Source organism: Chiloscyllium plagiosum, unplaced genomic scaffold (assembly GCF_037043375.1).
Source record: "Chiloscyllium plagiosum isolate Xiang-an unplaced genomic scaffold, Cpla_swu_hap1 HiC_scaffold_1, whole genome shotgun sequence".
Lineage (NCBI taxonomy): Eukaryota > Metazoa > Chordata > Chondrichthyes > Orectolobiformes > Hemiscylliidae > Chiloscyllium > Chiloscyllium plagiosum.
Genome location: NW_028270139.1, coordinates 6,371,475 through 6,391,429, shown reverse-complemented (window position 1 = coordinate 6,391,429; position 19,955 = coordinate 6,371,475). Strand labels below are relative to the sequence as shown.

At 41.3% G+C, this 19,955-nt stretch overlaps 1 protein-coding gene across 1 annotated transcript in view; it reads right to left on the bottom strand.

Annotated features, from left to right (window-relative positions):
• The window catches only part of LOC122554457 (IQ domain-containing protein M-like), a 134,140-nt gene that overhangs the window by 1,871 nt on the left and 112,314 nt on the right, over nt 1-19,955 (bottom strand). The window contains exon 3 of the mRNA XM_043699525.2: nt 13,513-13,674. Coding sequence (XP_043555460.2) covers nt 13,513-13,674 — 162 coding nt within the window. The remainder of the gene's footprint in view (nt 1-13,512; nt 13,675-19,955) is intronic.

Below are 19,955 nucleotides of genomic sequence, written 5' to 3'. Positions count from 1 at the left end.
AAAAATCTTCTACCAGCATGTGAATAAGTGGATAGCATGAAATGGTGTGCGTCCTGTTTATTATGCCTAACATACCTTGAACTGTAAGAAAGGTTTGAACATTTGATGAGTACTTTCTATCAGCAGCAAAAAGGCTGCTGAACAAAATATTGCTGGAAAACAAATTGTCAGAAGCACTATCTGGGATGAAAGCTGACAGGCTGCGTATGTGCTGGGTATGGATAACTCACCTGATCAAACTTGCATCCCAGTTTATTAAAGCAAGTACAGTGGAGATAGCAGAAGGCCTTTTCATGATCGTCTAATCATTCCTAAATACCAAGGGAAGCGCCAATAGATTGTAGAGGGGCAAATGTCACACATTTATCCAGGAAAGGATGTAACTACAGGTTGGTCAATTTAGCATCGGTGATGGGTAAGCTTTTGGAAACAATAACAGACAAAGCTCCACAGAAAAAAGCTTGTTCACAAAATTGAGGCTCCTACAATAGGAGGTTGAATGTCAAGTTGAATTAAAACAAAATTGCTTAAGGACAGAAACCACAAATCGTGGCAAATGATCTGTCTCTCAAAATGGAGGACAACAGACAGCATACCATTCCACTAATGTCATTCCCTCCCTCCCATCCATGCCTGTTAACAGCTATTTCGTCCTTCCCCTAAGTATAGTGACCAGTACTACACTCAGTACTCCAGATGTGGTCTCACCAATGCCCTATATAACTGAAAGATAATCTCCTCATACTAGCATTCAATTCCCTCACAATAAAGCATAACATTCTGATGGCTTTCCTGATTACTTCTAGTAACGACAGACAAACCTTCTGAGACTCATGCACTAGGACACACAGATCCCTCTGCATCTCAGACCTTTGCAACATCTCATCATATAGATAATCTGTTTCCTTTTCACTCTTTCTGCCAAAATTGACAATTTTACACTTTCTCACACTGTACTCCATTGGGCAGATCTTTGCCCACTCACCTAACCCATCAATATCACTTTTTAGGCTCCTTATAACATCTTCACAACTTACTTTCCTACCTATCTTTGTGTCATCAGCAAATTTAGCTACTTTACCTTCGAAGCCTTCAACCAGATAATTTTTATGAACGATAGAGGTTTGAGTCCTCAGTAGGGACCACGGCACACCATTTCTGACATCCAGCTAGCCTGAAGCAGCACTCACTTATTCCTACTCTTGGCTTCGTGTTAGCCAGCCAATCTTCTATCCAAGTCAATAGGTTATTCTCAACACCAAGAGCTTTTATTTTACACAACATCCTTTGATGTGGCGCCTTATGAATTGTCTTCTGGAAATCTAAATACAATACATCCACTGGTTTCCTTTAATCCTTTCACAAATTACTTCTTCAAAGAACTCCAATTATTTGGTTAAGCCAGATATGCCTTTGACAAAGCCATGTTAGCTCTACCTGATTACCTTGAACTTCCATGATCTCTGTTATAATACCCTTGACTGTAGTTTATAATATTTTCCCTATTGAGATATGAAGCTAACAGATTTGCAGTCTCCTGTTTAGCAAAAATCACTCTACTTTTGTGTTCTATGTTTCTATTTATAAAGCCAATTTGGTAGTTCAGTTTTCATTATGACATGTTTTAGAACAAACAATTATATACAACTTGGTCATTCATATTGTGCAATCAGCTCCACTTCTTTGATCCTGGCCACACACAATATCCAGATAGCAAAATCCAAAGAATTTGGCTTTGTTCTTAGTAAAAATGGGACGTTTATAATGAGTGGCCATTACTTTCTCATTTAGCCCTGACCATTGCCTACAGCTCCTGCTCTAGTGTGCAAGCAGTTTCCAACAACTATGTGGTGTCAATCCCACTGATACATCATGAACAGATGTTCCCGTCTGCAACCTGACCCTTAACAATTGTGGCCATGGCCTGCCAATTGTGATATCATTGTTGAGAAATATGAAAAAAAAACAAGAGTGATAACGTCCCTGGCCAGAGGGAGCCAAATGGTTCACTACCATCTTTTCCAACAGCACCAAATCCTGCCCCAGCACCTGCCAAGTTAATAAAAAGCAAGCATTTCAATTTGATAACTTGTGTGACAAAGAAGTAAAGTACTGACAGCAAGGAAAGAAAATGATGTTGAATAAAAATCAAGACCAGACTGTTGTGCATGTAATTTAAAAAAAAAATTAAAAGTGCAGGTAAATGGGAAACGAGCAAGGGGAATGGAATTAATAGGAAACCTCTTTCACAGAGCCAGCAGACACATGAAGGATCTAATGGCTTTTTCTGTGGTATGTGATTAAATGAGAAATAATTTAATTTCACTGAGTACAGATCAAATGCAAGTTACAGTTTATCACACAGCTGTAGACAGGTATCGATATGGCATCATGTATTCCAGGGTCCTTCAGGTTCTTCATAATCTAAATTGCAATTTTAGTGCATTGTTGTCTCCTGAGCAAAATTACAATTAAAAATATAAAATTGACAGGAAATTAATGGGTTTCTTCTGATAAAGGCTGCTGCTGCGACAGGATCAGGGAACATTAAAACAAGACATAGCTCACAATCTTATGCTAATCTGCTGTGGCAGAGCCTGAGATGCAAAAGTAATTAGAGGGAAAAAGAGCTCTTCAGGAAACAGTCGACAGCACATATAAAACAGTAATCACAATCAATTGGTAATTGCTTATTGAATAAACAGTACGTCAAATAATTATTTAAAATAGATGATTTAACTTGATGCTTAATTTACACTGTGAGTAATCACACTTGTGTCAATTAATTTTATGATGTGAGCTTTGCCGACACAGCCAGCATTTGTTGCCATCCATGACGGTCTTGAACGGAGTGGTTCGCTAGACCTTGTTAGAGGGAAGTTCAGAGTCAACTATATTGTTGTTGTTGGTCTGAAGTTACAGAGAGGCCAGACCAGGTAAGGATGGTTGATTTCTCTCTTCTACAAAGAACATTGGTTTATGGATTATTTTTAAGTAGTTGTTAATGATACTTGACAGTCATCAGCTATGAGACCAGTTTTTCATTTTACATTTAGTAGAGTCATAGAGATGTACAGCACGGAAACAGACCCTTCGGTCCAACCTGTCCATGTTGACTAGATATCCCAACCCAATCTAGTCCCATCTACCAGCACCTGGCCCATATCCCTCCAAACCCTTCCTATTCATATATCCATCCAGATGCCTCTTAAATGTTGCAATTGTACCAGCCTCCACCACATCCTCTGGCAACTCATTCCATACACGTACCACCATCTCAGTGAAAAAGTTGCCCCTTAGGTCTCTATTATATCTTAGGCCTCTATTATATCTCTCTCACCCTAAACCTATGCCCTCTAGTTTTGGACTCCCCCACCCCAGGGAAGAGACTTTGTCTATTTACCCTATCCATGCCCCTCATAATTATGTAAACCTCTATAAGGTCACCCCTCAGCCTCTGACGCTCCAGAGAAAATAGCCCCAGCCTGTTCAGCCTCTCCCTGTAGCTCAGATCCTCCAACCCTGGCAACATCCTTGTAAAGCTTTTCTGAACCCTTTCAAGTTTCACAACATCTTTCCTATAGGAAGGAGACCAGAATTGCACGCAATATTCCAAAAGTGGCCTAACCAATGTCCTGTACAACCGCAACATGACCTCCCAACTCCTGTACTCAATACTCTGACCAATAAAGGAAAGCATACCAAATGCCTTCTGCACTATCTTATCTACCTGTGACTCCACTTTCCAAGGGCTTCAAGGCTTTTTACGAAAATTATAGCCAATAGATTAAGTAAAGTCATAAATTTAAATAAAAGGCAAAAAGGTTTTATGACAGGTGTGGCAGGGTGTGAAGAAAATATTAAAATCCTGGAGAATATCATAAATGGAGCTAAGAAGAATAAAATTGATTTAGCAGTGGTGCATTCCAAGGGCTCGTTGTTTAGTAACACTCCCTAGGACCTTACCATTAAGTGTGTACATCCTGCTAAGATTTGCTTTCCCAAAATGCAGCACCTCGCATTTATCTGAATTAAACTCTATCTGTCACTTCTCAACCCATTGGCCCATCTGATCAAGATCCCATTGTATTATGAGATAATCTTCTTTGCTGTCCACTACACCTCAAAGTTTGGTGTCATCTACAAACTTACTAACTGTATCTCTTATGCTCACATCCAAATCATTTATGTAAGTGACAAAAGGTAGAGGGCCCAGCACTGATCCTTGTGGCACTCCACTGGTCACAGGTCTCCAGTCTGAAAAACAACCCTCCACCACCACCCTCTGTCTTCTACCTTTGAGCTAGTTCTGTATTCAAATGGCAAATTCTCCCTGTATTCCGTGAGATCTAACCTTGCTCACCAGTCTCCCATGGGGAATCTTGTCGAACGCCTTACTGAAGTCCAAATAGATCACATTTACCACTCTGCCCTCATCAGTCCTCTTTGTTACTTCTTCAAAAAACTCAATCAAGTTTGTGAGACATGATTTACCACGCACAAAGCCATGTTGACTATCCCTAATCAGTCCTTGCCTTTCCAAATATATGTACATCCTGTCCCTCAGGATTCCCTCCAACAACTTGCCCACCACCCGACTGTCAGGCTCACTGGTCTATAGTTCCCTGATTTGTCCTTACCATCCTTCTTAAATAGTGGCACCACGTTAGCCAACCTCCAGTCTTCCAGCACCTCACCTGTGACTATCGATGATACAAATATCTCAGCAAGAGGCCCAGCAATCACTCCCCTAGCTTCCCACAGAGTTCTAGGGTACACCTGATCAGGTCCTGGGGATTTATCCACCTTTATGCATTTCAAAACATCCAGCACTTCCTCCTCTGTAATATGGACATTTTTCAAGATGTCATCATCTATTTCCCTACATTCTATATCTTCCATGTCCTTTTCCACAGTAAATACTGGTGCAAAATACTCGTTTAGTATCTGCCCCATCTCCTACGGCTCCACACAAAGGCTGCCTTGCTATTCTCTCCCTAGTTACCCTTTTGCTCTTAATATATTTCTAAAAACCCTTTGGAATCTCCTTAATTCAATTAATCAAAGCTATCTCATGTCCCCTTTTTGCCCTCCTGATTTCCCTATGAACCATACTCCTACTTCCTTTATACACTTCTAATAATTCACTCGATCTATCCTGTCTATACCTGACATATGCTTCCTTCTTTTCCTTAACCAAACCCTCAATGTCTTTAGTCATCCAGCATTCCCTATACCTACCAGCCTTCCCTTTCATCCTGACAGGAAGATACTTTCTCTGGATTCTCGTTATCTCATTTCTGAAGGCTTCCCATTTTCCAGCTGTCCCTTTCCCTGTGAACATCTGCGCCCAATCAGTTTTTGAAAATTCTTGCCTAATACCGTCAAAATTGGCCTTTCTGCAATTTAGAACTTCAACTTTTAGATCTGGTCTATTCTTTTTCATCGCTATTTTAAAACTAATAGAATTATGGTCGCTGGCCTCAAAGTGCTCCCCCACTGACACCTCAGTCACCTGCCCTGCCTTATTTCCCAAGAGTAGGTCAAGTTTTGCACCTTCTCTAGTAGGTACATCCACATACTGAATCAGAAAATTTTCTAGTACACATTTAACAAATTCCTTTCCATCTAAACCCTTCACACTAAGACAGTCCCAGTTTATATTTGGAAAGTTAAAATCCCCTACCATAACCACCCTATTATTCTTACAGATAGCTGAGATCTCCTTACAAATTTGTTTCTCAATTTCCCGCTGACTATTAGGGGGTCTATAATACAATCCCAATAAGGTGATCATACCTTTATTATTTCTCAGTTCCACCCAAATAACTTCCCTGAATGTATTTCCAGGAATACCCTCCCTCAGCACAGCTGTAATGCTATCCCTTATCAAATATGCCACTCCCCCTCCTCTCTTGCTTCCATAACTCAATTTAAGTTCCAGCAACTACCATAGTAGGATTTGAACCTGTGAGCATCAGCTAGGTTATACTCACCAACACATCGTTTTGATTCTTCATTGTTTATATACAGGTCATGCTGCTATAATGCGACAGCTGTGTTCTTCTGTAACCTCATACTATAGAAAATCACACTATGGAAAACTGCTGTAGAAAATCGTGCAGTAAAAGATCACTAATAGAAAATCACTCTACCCGGTCAGTCGAAAGTTTGCATTATTCAAACAATGCCCATAATTCGTCAGTCGCGTTATAGCCAATTCACGCTGACGTAACGTGTGTTATAGCAGAACAACCTGCAGTTTATATCTATTTGCTGACTCTTGTCCTTGGGTGCTAAGTTTAATTGGAGGGCATTTTGCCAGACGAATTTGAGATCAATATGCATATTTACAACAGCATTAAATGAATGTTGATAACAGATTAGGGCTTTTATAACAAGCTCACCATTTTGAATTTATTTGAACTCTGCACATTTTCTTTTGTTACGACACGGGGTAAACACCCCCCCCCCACCCTACCACTAATCTAAACCAGCAACACAGAAATGATTTACCCCGTGCAGTATTCTGTGCAAATTCAAGAGGCAAAGAATTATCCCAAAAGTCACTCTTTAAAGTAAAAATTAACAAGTTTATTTTTTAAAGTCTAACAGAGAATAATTAACTAACAACGATTTACAACTCATCTATCTAAATCTATCTTTTACTGTCTCCTCTCCAAAACTGGCCCAATAAAACCCTCGATTATGATTTACATAAAAATTCAAATTTCAAAACCAGCCAGCTGTCGAATCTTCTCTTGGGACCTTCCTCTGCAGATTTGCTCTCTCGGTCTATGTTGATGTTTCTCTCTGTGCAAACCCCTTCTCTGGACAGGTACCTCTCAGACAGTTTTGACTAGCAGCCTACATCTGTCGGTCTTTTGGCAGTTCTCTCTCAATTGTTCCATTTTTTCCAGTTTTATACCCCAAAACATTGGATCATTTCATTGATTTTAATATTGTCAAAATAGCAAATTCAAACTTGTTTGGAATTTGGTATCTTGGGGTATAATTTAAACTGATTGGCTGAATTTGAATTTGTTTTTGTCTCATAGCAACCCAGCCAGTGCTAGCTGTTCTGACCAAGTGTTACATTTTTACCTTGTTCCTGATTCTCTGTGCCTCTCTATGTCCTTGTGAGCTGTCAACTCTCTTAAAGGTACAGTACCCCTTACACCTTCCTAACACTTTACAGGGTTGAATTTTGGGTTTGTGTAAGCAGCTTGGTAACATCCATCCTTCATTCTATTCCCACTTTTAAAGGTCAATTTTCTAAAAGAGATTTGTTGATTAGGGTGAATACTGGGCTCCAAAAGCAGCAGATATTCAGAAAATCAAAAGTACAAATTAGTGGGGGTGGGGGTGGGGGGGGTGGGGGGTGGAGGGTGTTTACCCCGTGTCGCAACAAAAGAAAATGTGCAAGGTTCAAATAAATTCAAAATGGTGAGCTTGATATAAAAGCCCTAACCTGTTATCAATATTAATTTAATGCTTTTGTAAATATGCATATTGATCTTCAAATTTACCTGGCAAAATGCCCTCCAATTAAATTTAGCACTCAAGAACAAGAGTCAGCAAATAGATATAAACTGCAGGTTGTTCTGCTATAACACACGGTACGTCAGTGTGAATTGGTTATAATGCAACTGACGAATTATGGGCATTATTTGGATAGTGCAAACTTTCGACTGAATGTCTATAGCGATGTTCTTTTAGCCATGGAGGTTTTCCATAGCGTGATTTTCTATAGCGCGAGGTTACAGAGGAACACAGCTGTCACATTATAGCAGAATGACCTGTATATAAACAATGAAGAATCAAAACAACATATTGGTGAGTATAATGCTAGTGGATGAGTAATTCAGACATCCTAGCTAATGCTCTGTACTGTATTTCAAATTGAGATTAGGTTTTCAAGATGAAAAATGCCCTGAGCTTATATGTTGATTTCTGTGGGAATTTAAATCACTCAGCAGGACTTTAAGAGAAAAATGACTACATTATGTTACATTCCTGACGTGTACCTTATAAACGATAGCATCTGAAGATTCAGGAAGTGAGTTTCTTGCCATAGAATGCCAAGAATCTGTCTTGTTGTCATGCTGGTCCAGTTAAATTTCTGGTCATTGATAATGGGGGACCCGGTGATGGTAATACTGCTGAATGTCAAAGGGAAATGGTTTGATTCTCTCTTGTTGCCTGGCAGTTGTGTGGCATTCAAGTTATTTGCCACATATCACTCCTGAATATTGTCCAGGATTGCTGGAAATGGAAATGGATTGTTTCACTTTTCCCTCATATCTTTTGATCCTTTTACCTTCAAGTACTATATCCAAAGTTTTGGTCTCAGCTGCTTTCTGTGGTAATGAATTCCACAGACTCACCACACTCTGGATGAAGAACTTTCTCCCCATCTCGGTCCTAAAAGTTTATCCCATATCCTTAGCCTGTGACCCCCCAGTTCTGCACTGCTCTATCATCATGATCATCCTACCCTGTCCAGTCCTGTTAGAATTTTTAGGCTTCTACAGGAACTCCCTCTCATTCTTTTGGAATCCAGCTAATATAATGCTGGCCGGTTCAACCACTCCTCAGATGTCAGTTCTGGTTTCTAAGGAATCAGTCTGGTAAAACCTCTCACTACAGCAAGGATGTCCTTCCTCAGACAAGGAGACCAGAGCTGCACGCAATACCTCAGGTGTGGTCTCACCAAGACCTTGTACAATTACAGCAAGACATCTCTGCTCCTGTCCTCATATCCCCTCTCTATAAAGGCTAACATATAGTTTACATTCTTAATCACCTACTGCCATCTGCATGCTTACTTTCAGAGACTGGGACACCAAGGTTTGGTTGCAATTCCTTGTCTCAATATATAGCTGTTCAGATAACAATCTGCCTTCCTGTTTTTGCTCCCAAACTGGATAACCTCACATTTCTCCACATTTTACTGCATCTACCATGCATTTCCCCACTCACTGAATTTGTCCAAATTATACTGCAACATCTCTGTATCCTTTTCACAGCTCACTCTCCCACCCATCTGCCATCTGCAGATTTGCAGAAACTGTACTCAGTTCCTTCATATAAATCAGTAAAAGACATTGTGAACAGCTGGTGTCCGAGCACTGATCCCTGCTGTACTCCACTAGTCACTGCCTGCTATTTGGAAAATAAACCCATTTATTCCTACTCCTTGTTTCCTATCTGTCAATCAGTTTTCTATCCACCTCAATACACTACTTCTAATTCCATTTGCTTTATTTTTACGCTCTAAACTCTTATGTTGGATTTTTGTTGAATGGGTTCTGAAAATCTGAATATTGTAAGCCACATCCACTAGCTTTCCCTCATAAACTCCAAATCACACGCTCAAAGAATTCCAGTTGATTTGTTGAACACGATTTTCGTTTTTAAATCATGCGGAGTCTGTCTTTTGTCACAGTTTTCCAGGTGCTCAGCTATTAACTCTCGATAATAGACTTTGGCATTTTCCCTACTACTGACATCAGGTTGACTGGTCTATAATTCCTCATTTTTTTCCTGCTTCCATCATTAAACAGAGGGATTACATTAGCTTCCCTCCATCAGAGAATATAAAATCTTGAAAGATGACTATCAGTGCATTCACTATTTCTACGATCACTTTCTTAAGCGCTCTGAAATGTAGATTATCAAGCCCTAGGATGTATTAGCCTTCAATCCCATCAATTTCCCCAACATCATTTCCTTCAGTTCCTCCCTCTCACTAAACCCTGTGTTCCCCAACATTTCAGCTATCCTATTCCTGTCCTCTTTTGTAAACACAGAACCAAAATATTAGTCAGTCATCCATTTCTTTCTCGTCCACTATAAATTCCCCAGTTTCTGACTAAGGTCTTCACCAATCTGTTTAAGCTTTAGTGTTTAAGTTCCCCATAAGCTTATTCTAGGACTCTTTTTTTTTCCTTTCTTAATCAATCCCTTTTTCCAACTTTGCCGAAATCTAAACAGCTCCCACTCCTCAGGACTGTGTTTTTTTCTGGCCAATTAGTATGCCTCTTCCTTGGATTTAACACGATATCTAATTTTGCATCTCAGCAATGGTTTGGCCCATCTTACTTCATGCCAGACAGGAATGAACAACTTTTGCAGTTCACCCATGTGCTCTTACCATTGCTTTACCACCATCATCTCTTTAAGTAATGTCCCCCAATCTATCATAGCCAATTTGTGCCCCAGACTATTATAAATTCCCCTATTAGATTCAGACGTTAGTCTCAGAATCAACTACATCTCTCTCCATCTTAATGAGGAATTCTGTTTATGTTATGGTCATCCAAAGGCCTCGTTCAACTAGATTGCCAGTTATTCCTTTCTTATTACAAATACCCAGTCTAGGATGGTCTGTTCTCTAGTTGGCTCCTCAATGTATTGGGCGAAAGTGGGTACTGCAGATGCAGGAGATTGGAGTCAAGATTAGAGTGGTGCTGGAAAAGCACAGCAGGTCAGGCAGCATCCGAGGAGCAGGAAAATCGACATTTTGGGCAAAGGCCCAGAAAACAAACCCACGTCCACATTTGGATCAAGGCCATAATGAACTCAAGCCACCGATTTGGCTGAAGACTGGCATCTGTAATGCTAGGGTCGCACAGTGATGACTCATTCACTCTGCACATTTAGCTAAAGATGGTTTGAAATGGTTCCATTGCTTGCATTGAAAATGATTAGCCCCCCTATGATTGAGGATGTGGATGTTCAAAGAGTCTGTTCTTTTGGTTAGTTGTTTAATTAGGAGAAAGTGAGGACTGCAGATGCTGGAGATTAGAGTCGAGAGTGCGGTGCTGGAAAAGCGCAGCAGGTCAGGCAGCATCCGAGGAGCAGGAGAATCGACATTTCGGGCTTAAGCCTTTCACCAGGAATTGTTTAATTGTCCACCACTATTCATGGCTGAAGGTGACAGAACTACAGAGTTCTGACATGCTTAGTTGGTTATTGTGCTTCGACATGCTGCAGTTGCTGTCTGGCATGTGTGGATTCCTGTGTCGATTTGCAGATTGGCATTTCATTTTCAGTCTGCCTGAAGCGATACCCTGGAGGGCCAAACATATGGAGGAATGTGAAAATCAGAACGGGAATTTTAAAATCAAATTACTTCCGAACCAGCATTGTAGGCCAATGTCCCCATGGTGCTGGACAAATGGGATTTGGTGTGAGTGAGGACACTGGCAGTAGACATTCTGATGGCCTCAGAATAGAACGTGGAAGGCTAGCCTGTAGTGCTAGTCAGAAGCAGTCAAGTCTGGAAACACCAGTGTCATGGATGAGGACTGGTGTAGAAGAAGAGCTGAAGCAATGGTAGGACAGGCAACGCTAGAGAGGGCAGTTTTAGTGATTCTGTGAATTTGCAGTTGGAAGTTCATCTCACAGTCAAATATGACAGCAAAATCGCAAACAGTTTGGTTTAGCCCCAGACACTTGCCAGGACGAGTCAGAGAATAAGTGGCAGATTTGTTTCTGGAAACCAAAGGTAATGGGCAGGGATGAGGTCTTAGGTTCCAGATTGCCAGAGTGCAACAGGAGGAGAGTTCTGATCATGGACAATTGCTGAGGCCTAGATCCTAGGTAAGAGTCCAAATTGAGGGGGTGGGGAATTTGCATGGCATTTCGAGAGTTCCCAATCGTGGAAATCAACAGTGATTGCAAGCCTGGAATTGGTCAGCAGGATGGTGGAGGCAATGTGGTTGGTTGTCCACTACTGGATTAGATGGAGTCTGGGTGCAGGGAGGGGGAGGGAGGTTGGTTAAGTAGGGAGATACAATAATAGCAGATTGTAGGATTTGGGTTTTACTGGCTAGCTTCTCAGGCTGATTGGAAATACTCCTGTTCCTCCTCCTCCATTATCACTTGCCTCACAACTCGGCCCCACTTGCCTCTCCTAAACTGCCAAGTTCCTTGGAACCTCCAGGAGAATGTGAAGACCACAGATGCTGGAGATCAGAGTCGAAAAGTGTGGCACTGGAAAAGCATAGCAGGTCAGGCAGCATCCAAGGAATAGGGGGAAGTGTGGGGGGAACACTTTATCTTCTATCTTGCGACCTTCCAACCACATGGCACAACCGGTGATTTCACCAGTTTCCTCATCTCCCCTCCCCCCACCTCAACCCAGATCCAACCCTCCAACTCGGTACCGCCCTCTTGAACTGTCCTACCTGTCCGCCATCCTTTCCACCTATCCGCTCCACCCTCCACTCTGACCATCACCCCCACCACCTGCATCTACCTATCACCTTCCAAGCTACCTTCCCCCAAGCCCCACCCTCCCCTCCTATTTATCTCTCACCTCCCCACCCCACATTCCTGATGAAAGGCTTATGCCCGAAACATCCATTCTCCTGCTCCTCAGATACTGCCTGACCTGCTGTGCTTTTCCAGCACCACCCTTTTTGCCTCAGAAATCAAGTCATGAGTGAAAAACAAAATGGTTGTCAAAATGGAGGCAGGCAGCCCTCATGATACCATTTAAATATACTACTCATTTTTTGTGAACAATCTGATTTTAATAATGACAATAAATCGAAATCTGATTGTGGTCACTTGCCCTGCCTTCACTAATTCTGGAAATGGTCGTGCTGTAGGCCATTGGGATTCCAGTTTCAGATTTCTCACATTTTAACCTCTGACATGATCCCAAAATATATGTATTTGGGAGCTAATTACAGCCCTTTGCTCAAGTGAGCCCAGGTATTTCATTTTTGTACCAAGAGAGACAGCAGATGTTACATCGGTCGTTCAGCCACTTGGAACTGCTCTACCATTTGAGTTGGATTAATTCTTCCAGGAATCTAACTGTGCTGTTTTGTAGGCTAGTGACATAGGTCAACCTAATGAAGACCATAAGACCATAAGACATAGGAGTGGAAGTAAGGCCATTCGGCCCATCGAGTCCACTCCGCCATTCAATCATGGCTGATGTGCATTTCAGCTCCACTTACCAGCGTTCTCCCCGTAGCCCTTAATTCCTCGAGACAACAAGAATCTATCAATCTCGGCCTTGAAGACATTTAGCGTCCCGGCTTCCACTACACTCCGTGGCAATGAATTCCACAGGCCCACCACTCTCTGGCTGAGGAGATGTCTCCGCATTTCTGTTCTGAAATGACCCCCTCTAATTCTAAGGCTGTGTCCACGGGTCCTAGTCTTCCCCTATTATATATCTCTCCCTCAAGAAAATGATTTCTTTTCATACAGCACAGGAAAACTGAATCATGGCTCCTCCTCTTTGTGCACTGTACCAAAAATCAGGTTGAAAATTTCTTTTTTGGACTTGTATAAATTTTCCCTTGGAATTTGGAAGATTTCTGAATTATCAGCCCAACTCCACGGCACCACCTCCTGAAAATACTTTTTGTAGTGACACGGCAAACATGAAGTTGATGTTCTTATCTTTGAACTAAATATTCGGTCCACTCAAAGTTGGTTATGGTACAGCTTTGGCTAGTGTGATTGGAGGTTTTTTTTTTTACTTACATATGTATTTCTGTCCCTCTTCTCCTTCCACTATTGGCTTTCTCCATGTTGACAGGTGAATGGACCTATTATCCAATCTGGCTCCAAGAGGTGGATACATCGTAAATGCCAATTCTAACACTTGATGCTTTTTCAATTTGTCAGGCAGCTTCACAGAGGAGTCTAACAAAAGGGAAATATAACATAAAGTTATAACTTTTTAACTAGTTTTACCCTAATAAAAATCAGGCCAAATTTCATTACATTGATAGAGATTTATTCAGTCACTTTAATATGTATTTGTTTCTTACTCCTCTCTTAGCCAATCCAGTTTCCTTTTGTCTGCCTTAAAGGATCATTGAGGAGAGCGAAATCTATGATTGCAACTCCTTGTATAGTCCACTGAACAAAAAGGGAAACTATCAAGTCTCACAAATCTCCCTCCTTCCACTCAAAATCAAACAACCAAAAAACAAAATTCATTCTCCAGAAGACCAGGAGGAAGTGATGGAAATTCAACTGATATTTATTGCCTTTGCAACTTGTGCTCTCCATTCCAATTCAGTGACCTCGCACCATGAGCAGATTTCAGGGGTCTTGATGACAGCAAATAAAATTAAGTTTGAAAAGTATAATTTAGCCTTCATTAAAATTCTAAAAAACCTACTAAACTTCAAGTGGTTAATTTTCTATAAAAACAAACTTCTATTCGAAAGCTTATGCCAAAGCCAACTAATTATTTCATATTCTCTTTAAGTTGCCAATCAGTGAACTTCAAACTCACTGCTGAAAAATAAGATAGCTTTTGGAAATCAGCCAAGTATTCATAATGAGCACTTAAGGAAATGTAAACAGCCCTTTTTTAACCTTACAGTCACACTGGTAGGATGTTTCTTTTCAACATTGAAGAATAGGCAGCACGGTGACTCAGTGGTTAGCACTGTTGCCTCACAGCGCCAGGGACCTGGGTTCAATTCCAGCCTTGGGTGACCTTTTGTGTGGAGTTTGCACATTCTCCCCATGTCTGCGTGGGATTCCTCCCACAGTCCAAAGATGTGCAGGTTAGGTGAATTGGCCATGCTAAATTGCCCATAGTGTTCATGTGCATTAGTCAGGGGTAAATATAGGGTAGGGGGAATGGGTCTGGGTGGGTTACACTTTGGAGGGTTGGTGTGGACTTGTTGGGCCAAATGGCCTGTTTCCACACTGTAGGGATAATATTGTGTAAGATTTTTAAAATCGTCATATCATCACAGTTCGAGTGACATTATGCAGTCTTTTACAGCTTATGTGTCTACGCTGTAAATTTGTGACTGTCATAAGTGAGAGTTAATACTCATGATACATTCAAACTGGGTCACCACTGAATTCTGGAGTGAGCCTGCAGCTGTCCCCAGATGCAGATCAGAGGCAGCCAAGTGGCAAGCTAAAAGTTCGATCTCCACTCTTCAGAAATGTCTTAATTATGTTGTAGAATTTTGACCCTCTAGTCCCCATGCAGCTCCTAACCAGATGAGCTTGAGCATCAGATTATTGCTGAAATGGTTACTAATTCAAGAGTTACGACCCCAAGAGAGATAGATGGAGATGGTCAACAAAAAGGTCCACTTCAGAGCAAAAAAAGAAATCACTCAATCTCAAATGATAGCCCCACCATAACACACTTATTACATTCCCTTGCAAGAAGAGGAGGGCTGTCCTGTTTTTGGAGGATGTCGACAAGAGGTCACTCTGAGTGACCAAGGTTACATGGAGTGAGTTAGCATCGCACGTCAGTGCCCACTGAGAGACTGGATTCAGTCCTGCAAGAGGATGAATGATGTGCTGTGGTTTGGATGGTATCTACTTAATACGCTTGGCCCTCTAAGCAAAAGGGTGTACAATGCTAACTGACGTACACGCTACCAGTGGACTGAAGTTTCATCATCACTCAAAAGACCTGGTCTGGTAGCTTTCCAGCAAAGACTGAGGTGTACAACAACAAAAGGTATCTTTGGGATGAACACCTCACAAGAATATCAGGTATTCACGTCATATCAAGGCTTATTCATCAACCCTGCAACCAACCCCCAGATCAATTATAATTCAATTATATGCAATGTCAAAGTATCTTATCATTTAAGATTAAAAATGTAAAAATTCCCTTGAAGACAGGTTAACTCTTCCAAGTATCTAAAGCAATCATAAAAAGTCATTTAGCCTCAAGTCTATTCGGTATTAAATTTTTGTGGGCCTGTGTGCCTCATCTCACTGTTGAGATTAGAGCGGTGCTGAAAAAGCACAGCAGGTCAGGCAGCATCCAAGCAGCAGGCAAATTGACGTTTCGGGCAAACGCCCTTCATCAGGAATTCCTGATGAAAGGCGTTTGCCCGAAACTTCGATTTTCCTGCTCCTCGGTAGCTGCCTGACCTGCTGTGCTTTTCCATCACCACTCCAATCTAGACTCCGATCTCCAGGATCTGCAGTCCTCACTTTCACCTCATCTCACTGTTGCCCTGGCTTCCACAATCGCGTCATCAGCAGTGTCAGCTTTCTTGGCAACTGTGAAACGCCACTTCTTCCTTATCTGAGGAGACATCTCCCCCTGGTGGCTGGTCCAACTCCCCTCTCTACTAAGTTCTGACCCAATCATTGAGCCAGTTGTGCAGGATGGAGCAAGCAATGGAGTGCTGCTCTTGAGCAGTGCACGCAACAAAGACACATCTTCAAAAGCTGGGCTATCTGTTCAGTAATGGCCCCAATTGCATGGGAAGCACTGAAACATTGTTCTGCAGTTGGCCAAGTGTCTTGCACTGGGGCCAATGGCCATTCTTTCTGGTGTATTCCTTCCCTCATCCTCCAGCCATGGAGATGATGCAAGGTGGGGAAAAGCATTTTCAAAACCTGGGAATTGTGCAGTACGTTAAGTATTATGACAGCTCCCCAGGTAGTGGGTGGACAACTTCAGGATGGGGAGCATGTGGTCACAAACAAGCTGGATATTGAGGAAGTGAAATCTCTTCCCTTCTTGAATAAGACTGGATGGTGCCAGAGCTCTGATTGCTGCATGTGTATAACCTCTTGTACCTGAAGGAATCCAGCGATGGCCACAGATCCCATGGTTCAAACAGCTTGGTTCTCTGCACTGATGGTAATCTGGACAAATTGTGTTGCTTTCCTGGATATGACACTGATAAATTCTCAAATGCATTTGTGAATTGCAATTCGGGAGATGGCATACTTGTTCCCCAGTGAGATTTGAAAGTAGCTGTGGAAAGAATTTATGATACAGCTGTAACCTTCAGCAGCACTGGCATTACATTTCCTTCCAAGCTGACTGACCACAGATCTGCCTGTTGGCAGATGAGGATGATGACTTCTCTACTGGAAGATGCTTCCAGTGTTGCCTGAGGGGAGATGGAATGACATTTATAGACCATTCCTCAGTAAATTGATCAATGGCATTGAAGCCTTTTGCTCCCCTCTTCAATGTGCTGCTGACTTGGCCACACCTGCAACCCGTGAGCCCCAAGCTCCTGATTCTGTTGTTGTAGTAATTCTTCTGTATTCTCCGCCTTCGTCTTCTAAATATTGGAGAAGTTAAGACAACTGTTAGTTAAAGTAGATCAAACATGTGACACAGAAGTACCGATCTATTAAGAAATATCAGGAATCAGATGTATGCTTTTCATTCAAGATACTGACATTATCATCACAACTAGTGAGCCTTTATCTGGTTCATCATGTGTTGGGTGACAGCTTGTCCTACAGCCATCTCTATAGGACGAGAACATCCTTCATGATACATGGCTGGTGTTCCCCTTCTTGATGCTTCCATGTACGTACATATCTGGAGCAAAATTAGACCATTCAGACCATTGAGCCAGTAATATCATTCAGTAAAATCACAACTGATCTGACTGCAACCTAAAATCTGCAATTCCTCTCGGGTAACTGAAGAGTTTGGGATTGTTAAAAAGATAGAGAGAGAGAGAGGGGTGTTTTGATCTCTAACAGAACAGGAGCTGTTTCTCTGTTCTCTGTCATCAAAATTCATTTTAAACCTGAAGCCAACCAGTTGATCTTTTCTTCAGCAGTTGTTGTAAACTGTGACATTTAACTGATAAGACAGAGAGATTTCATCAGTGAACCAGCCACCGTGTGTCGCTTGAAAATAAGGGGATGCATCTAGAGAAAGATGATTGCAAAACAACTTTCTGATTGGCTAAGAACCAAAAGGATCATCTCAGCAACCCATGAAAAAGAACCACTGAACTGCCTCTCAGATTCCCTTTGCTCATTATCACTTTTCTCTGTCTCTTTGTGAGTGTGCATGTGTGTATGTCTGTCTATCTATCTGCCTGTGAGAGCACGTTTATAAAGAGATTAGATTTTTAAATTGTAGTGTTATACGATGATGGTTTATAATTGGTTTTTTGTAGCTAGAGTCTACTTACTTGTAATAAACAGCAATTCTTCTTAAGTACACAAACCTGGCCCATGCTTTCCATCAACTCTGAAAATTGGGGAATATTATCACTTATTTTAAAATCTTTAACTTTTCTGAGGACTTGGGAATAGCAAGGCTTGATTTCCATCTGGAAACTCTATTTCTGCCTCCCACTCAATTAAATCCCCCTACCAACCTTTGAAAAACCAAAATGGGCCCAGAAGATTCCTCCTTTCTCTATAAAGTTCTCCCCTTTAAGCTTTGCTTTATGTTAGACAGCTCCACCTGAAAATAATTACTTCAGTTCCACTTCTTTTTTGAATACACTATTATTGTAGATTGTAAGATGGCACCCATCCAACCTTTGCGTAAAATACCAACATCAATCCTTGAAATGGAAGACTAAACATTAATATTAACCAACATTACCAATGTTTTTAATAAAACATATGTTGAAATAGCAATACACGCTAAAACGAGAATTAGCCACATTAAAGTCAGCATAATGCATAAAGAGGTTGTGCAACTCCAGCCTACATAATAGATTGTTTTCTGTAATTCACTGCTTCTCAGTATGTACACTATATTAGACTTAACGTGCTGATATCAAACAGTTACGAGCTTCGACAGGATGTGGATCACTGATTTCAAACAAATTAAACAAGCATCTGGTAAAATTACTGTACAAGAATAGACATATTCTTTGAGTTCAATAAATGGAAGGTGTGTGTCACCCAGTACTAGCTGCTAGTGAGGATGTTGGTGTGAACATAGAATGCCTTTAAAAGTTCTTTGTGAAACTGGTTTCTTATTTTGGTAACTTAATAGTAATTACATTCAAGCAAAATTTTATTTTGAATATTCAAAAAAATACTTGCCAATCGATCATAAAACTTTAAATAAATCATGGAAAATGATGATAATAACAGTACGACATTCAATCCATCACACCCATACTATTTGGGTCTGCATTTACAACATCACTTACTCTTACTCCACTCATAAACCTACAATTTTACTTCTCAGATAATTCCCTTTTAAAAGTCAAAATTGAATCAGTTGCAGGCCATGCATTGTGGATCCTAATCCTGCATGTTGCTCATACAGCTGGAGTACAAACACACATTGAACTGCAGTGAAAGCATCCTCCTCAAAGAACACCACTAGCTGACAGCAACAAAACACTTCCATTGACCCAGCATGAATAAAAAGTTGTTTTGAATCCCTTACCCACTATCAGAACACACTCCACGCACTGCAAACGGATGACAGCTCCACTGTTTGACGGTGCACATCCTGCTTGATTGCAGTTGGTGATGAAGCCCCAAGCTTCAGACTTGTTCGGAAAATCTGGGCAACTCTAAACTGCAACAGGGAAGGTGTGGTCAATAGCTCCACACAGAGAACAGTGCGAATTGTGGGAATTCATACCTGGGGGATTATTACACCTGGTCCCAGTGTGTCAGCTGAAGCTCTTGAAAGGATTGTTAACCTGGAAATTGAGCTATAATTGCTTTCCCAGCCATTCAAATAAAAACAAGGCACTGCATAAAGAACTTTTTCCTGATGCTTTGCCAAAAACCACCAATGGAAACAATTTTCCCTACCTACTTTGTCTAGACTTCTCATCATTCTGAACACCGCAATCTTAATGTTTTCTCCACAATAAACAGTACCGGCTTTTCCTAACAAGAATCTATCTACTTTTGCCTCAAAAATATTCAATGGCCATCCCTTCCCATCCCACCTCACCCACCTCCCCCTCTCCCCACCCCAGAAAGAAAAGATATCTCCTCACCACTGTCCTAAAGGAATGACCAATAATTCTGGACTAACTCGCAAGAGGAAACATCCTTTCCACATCTATCTTATCAAAGTCATTTGGGGATCGAATACGTTGCAACCAAGTCACGCGTCACTCCTCCAAACCCCAGTGGAAATGAGCTGGGTTTGTTCAACTCATCCTCAAAGTGAACTTGCTCATTCCAGGTAGCACACAAATATAGTGGTTACAGGGGCAGGTCAAAGGCTAGGA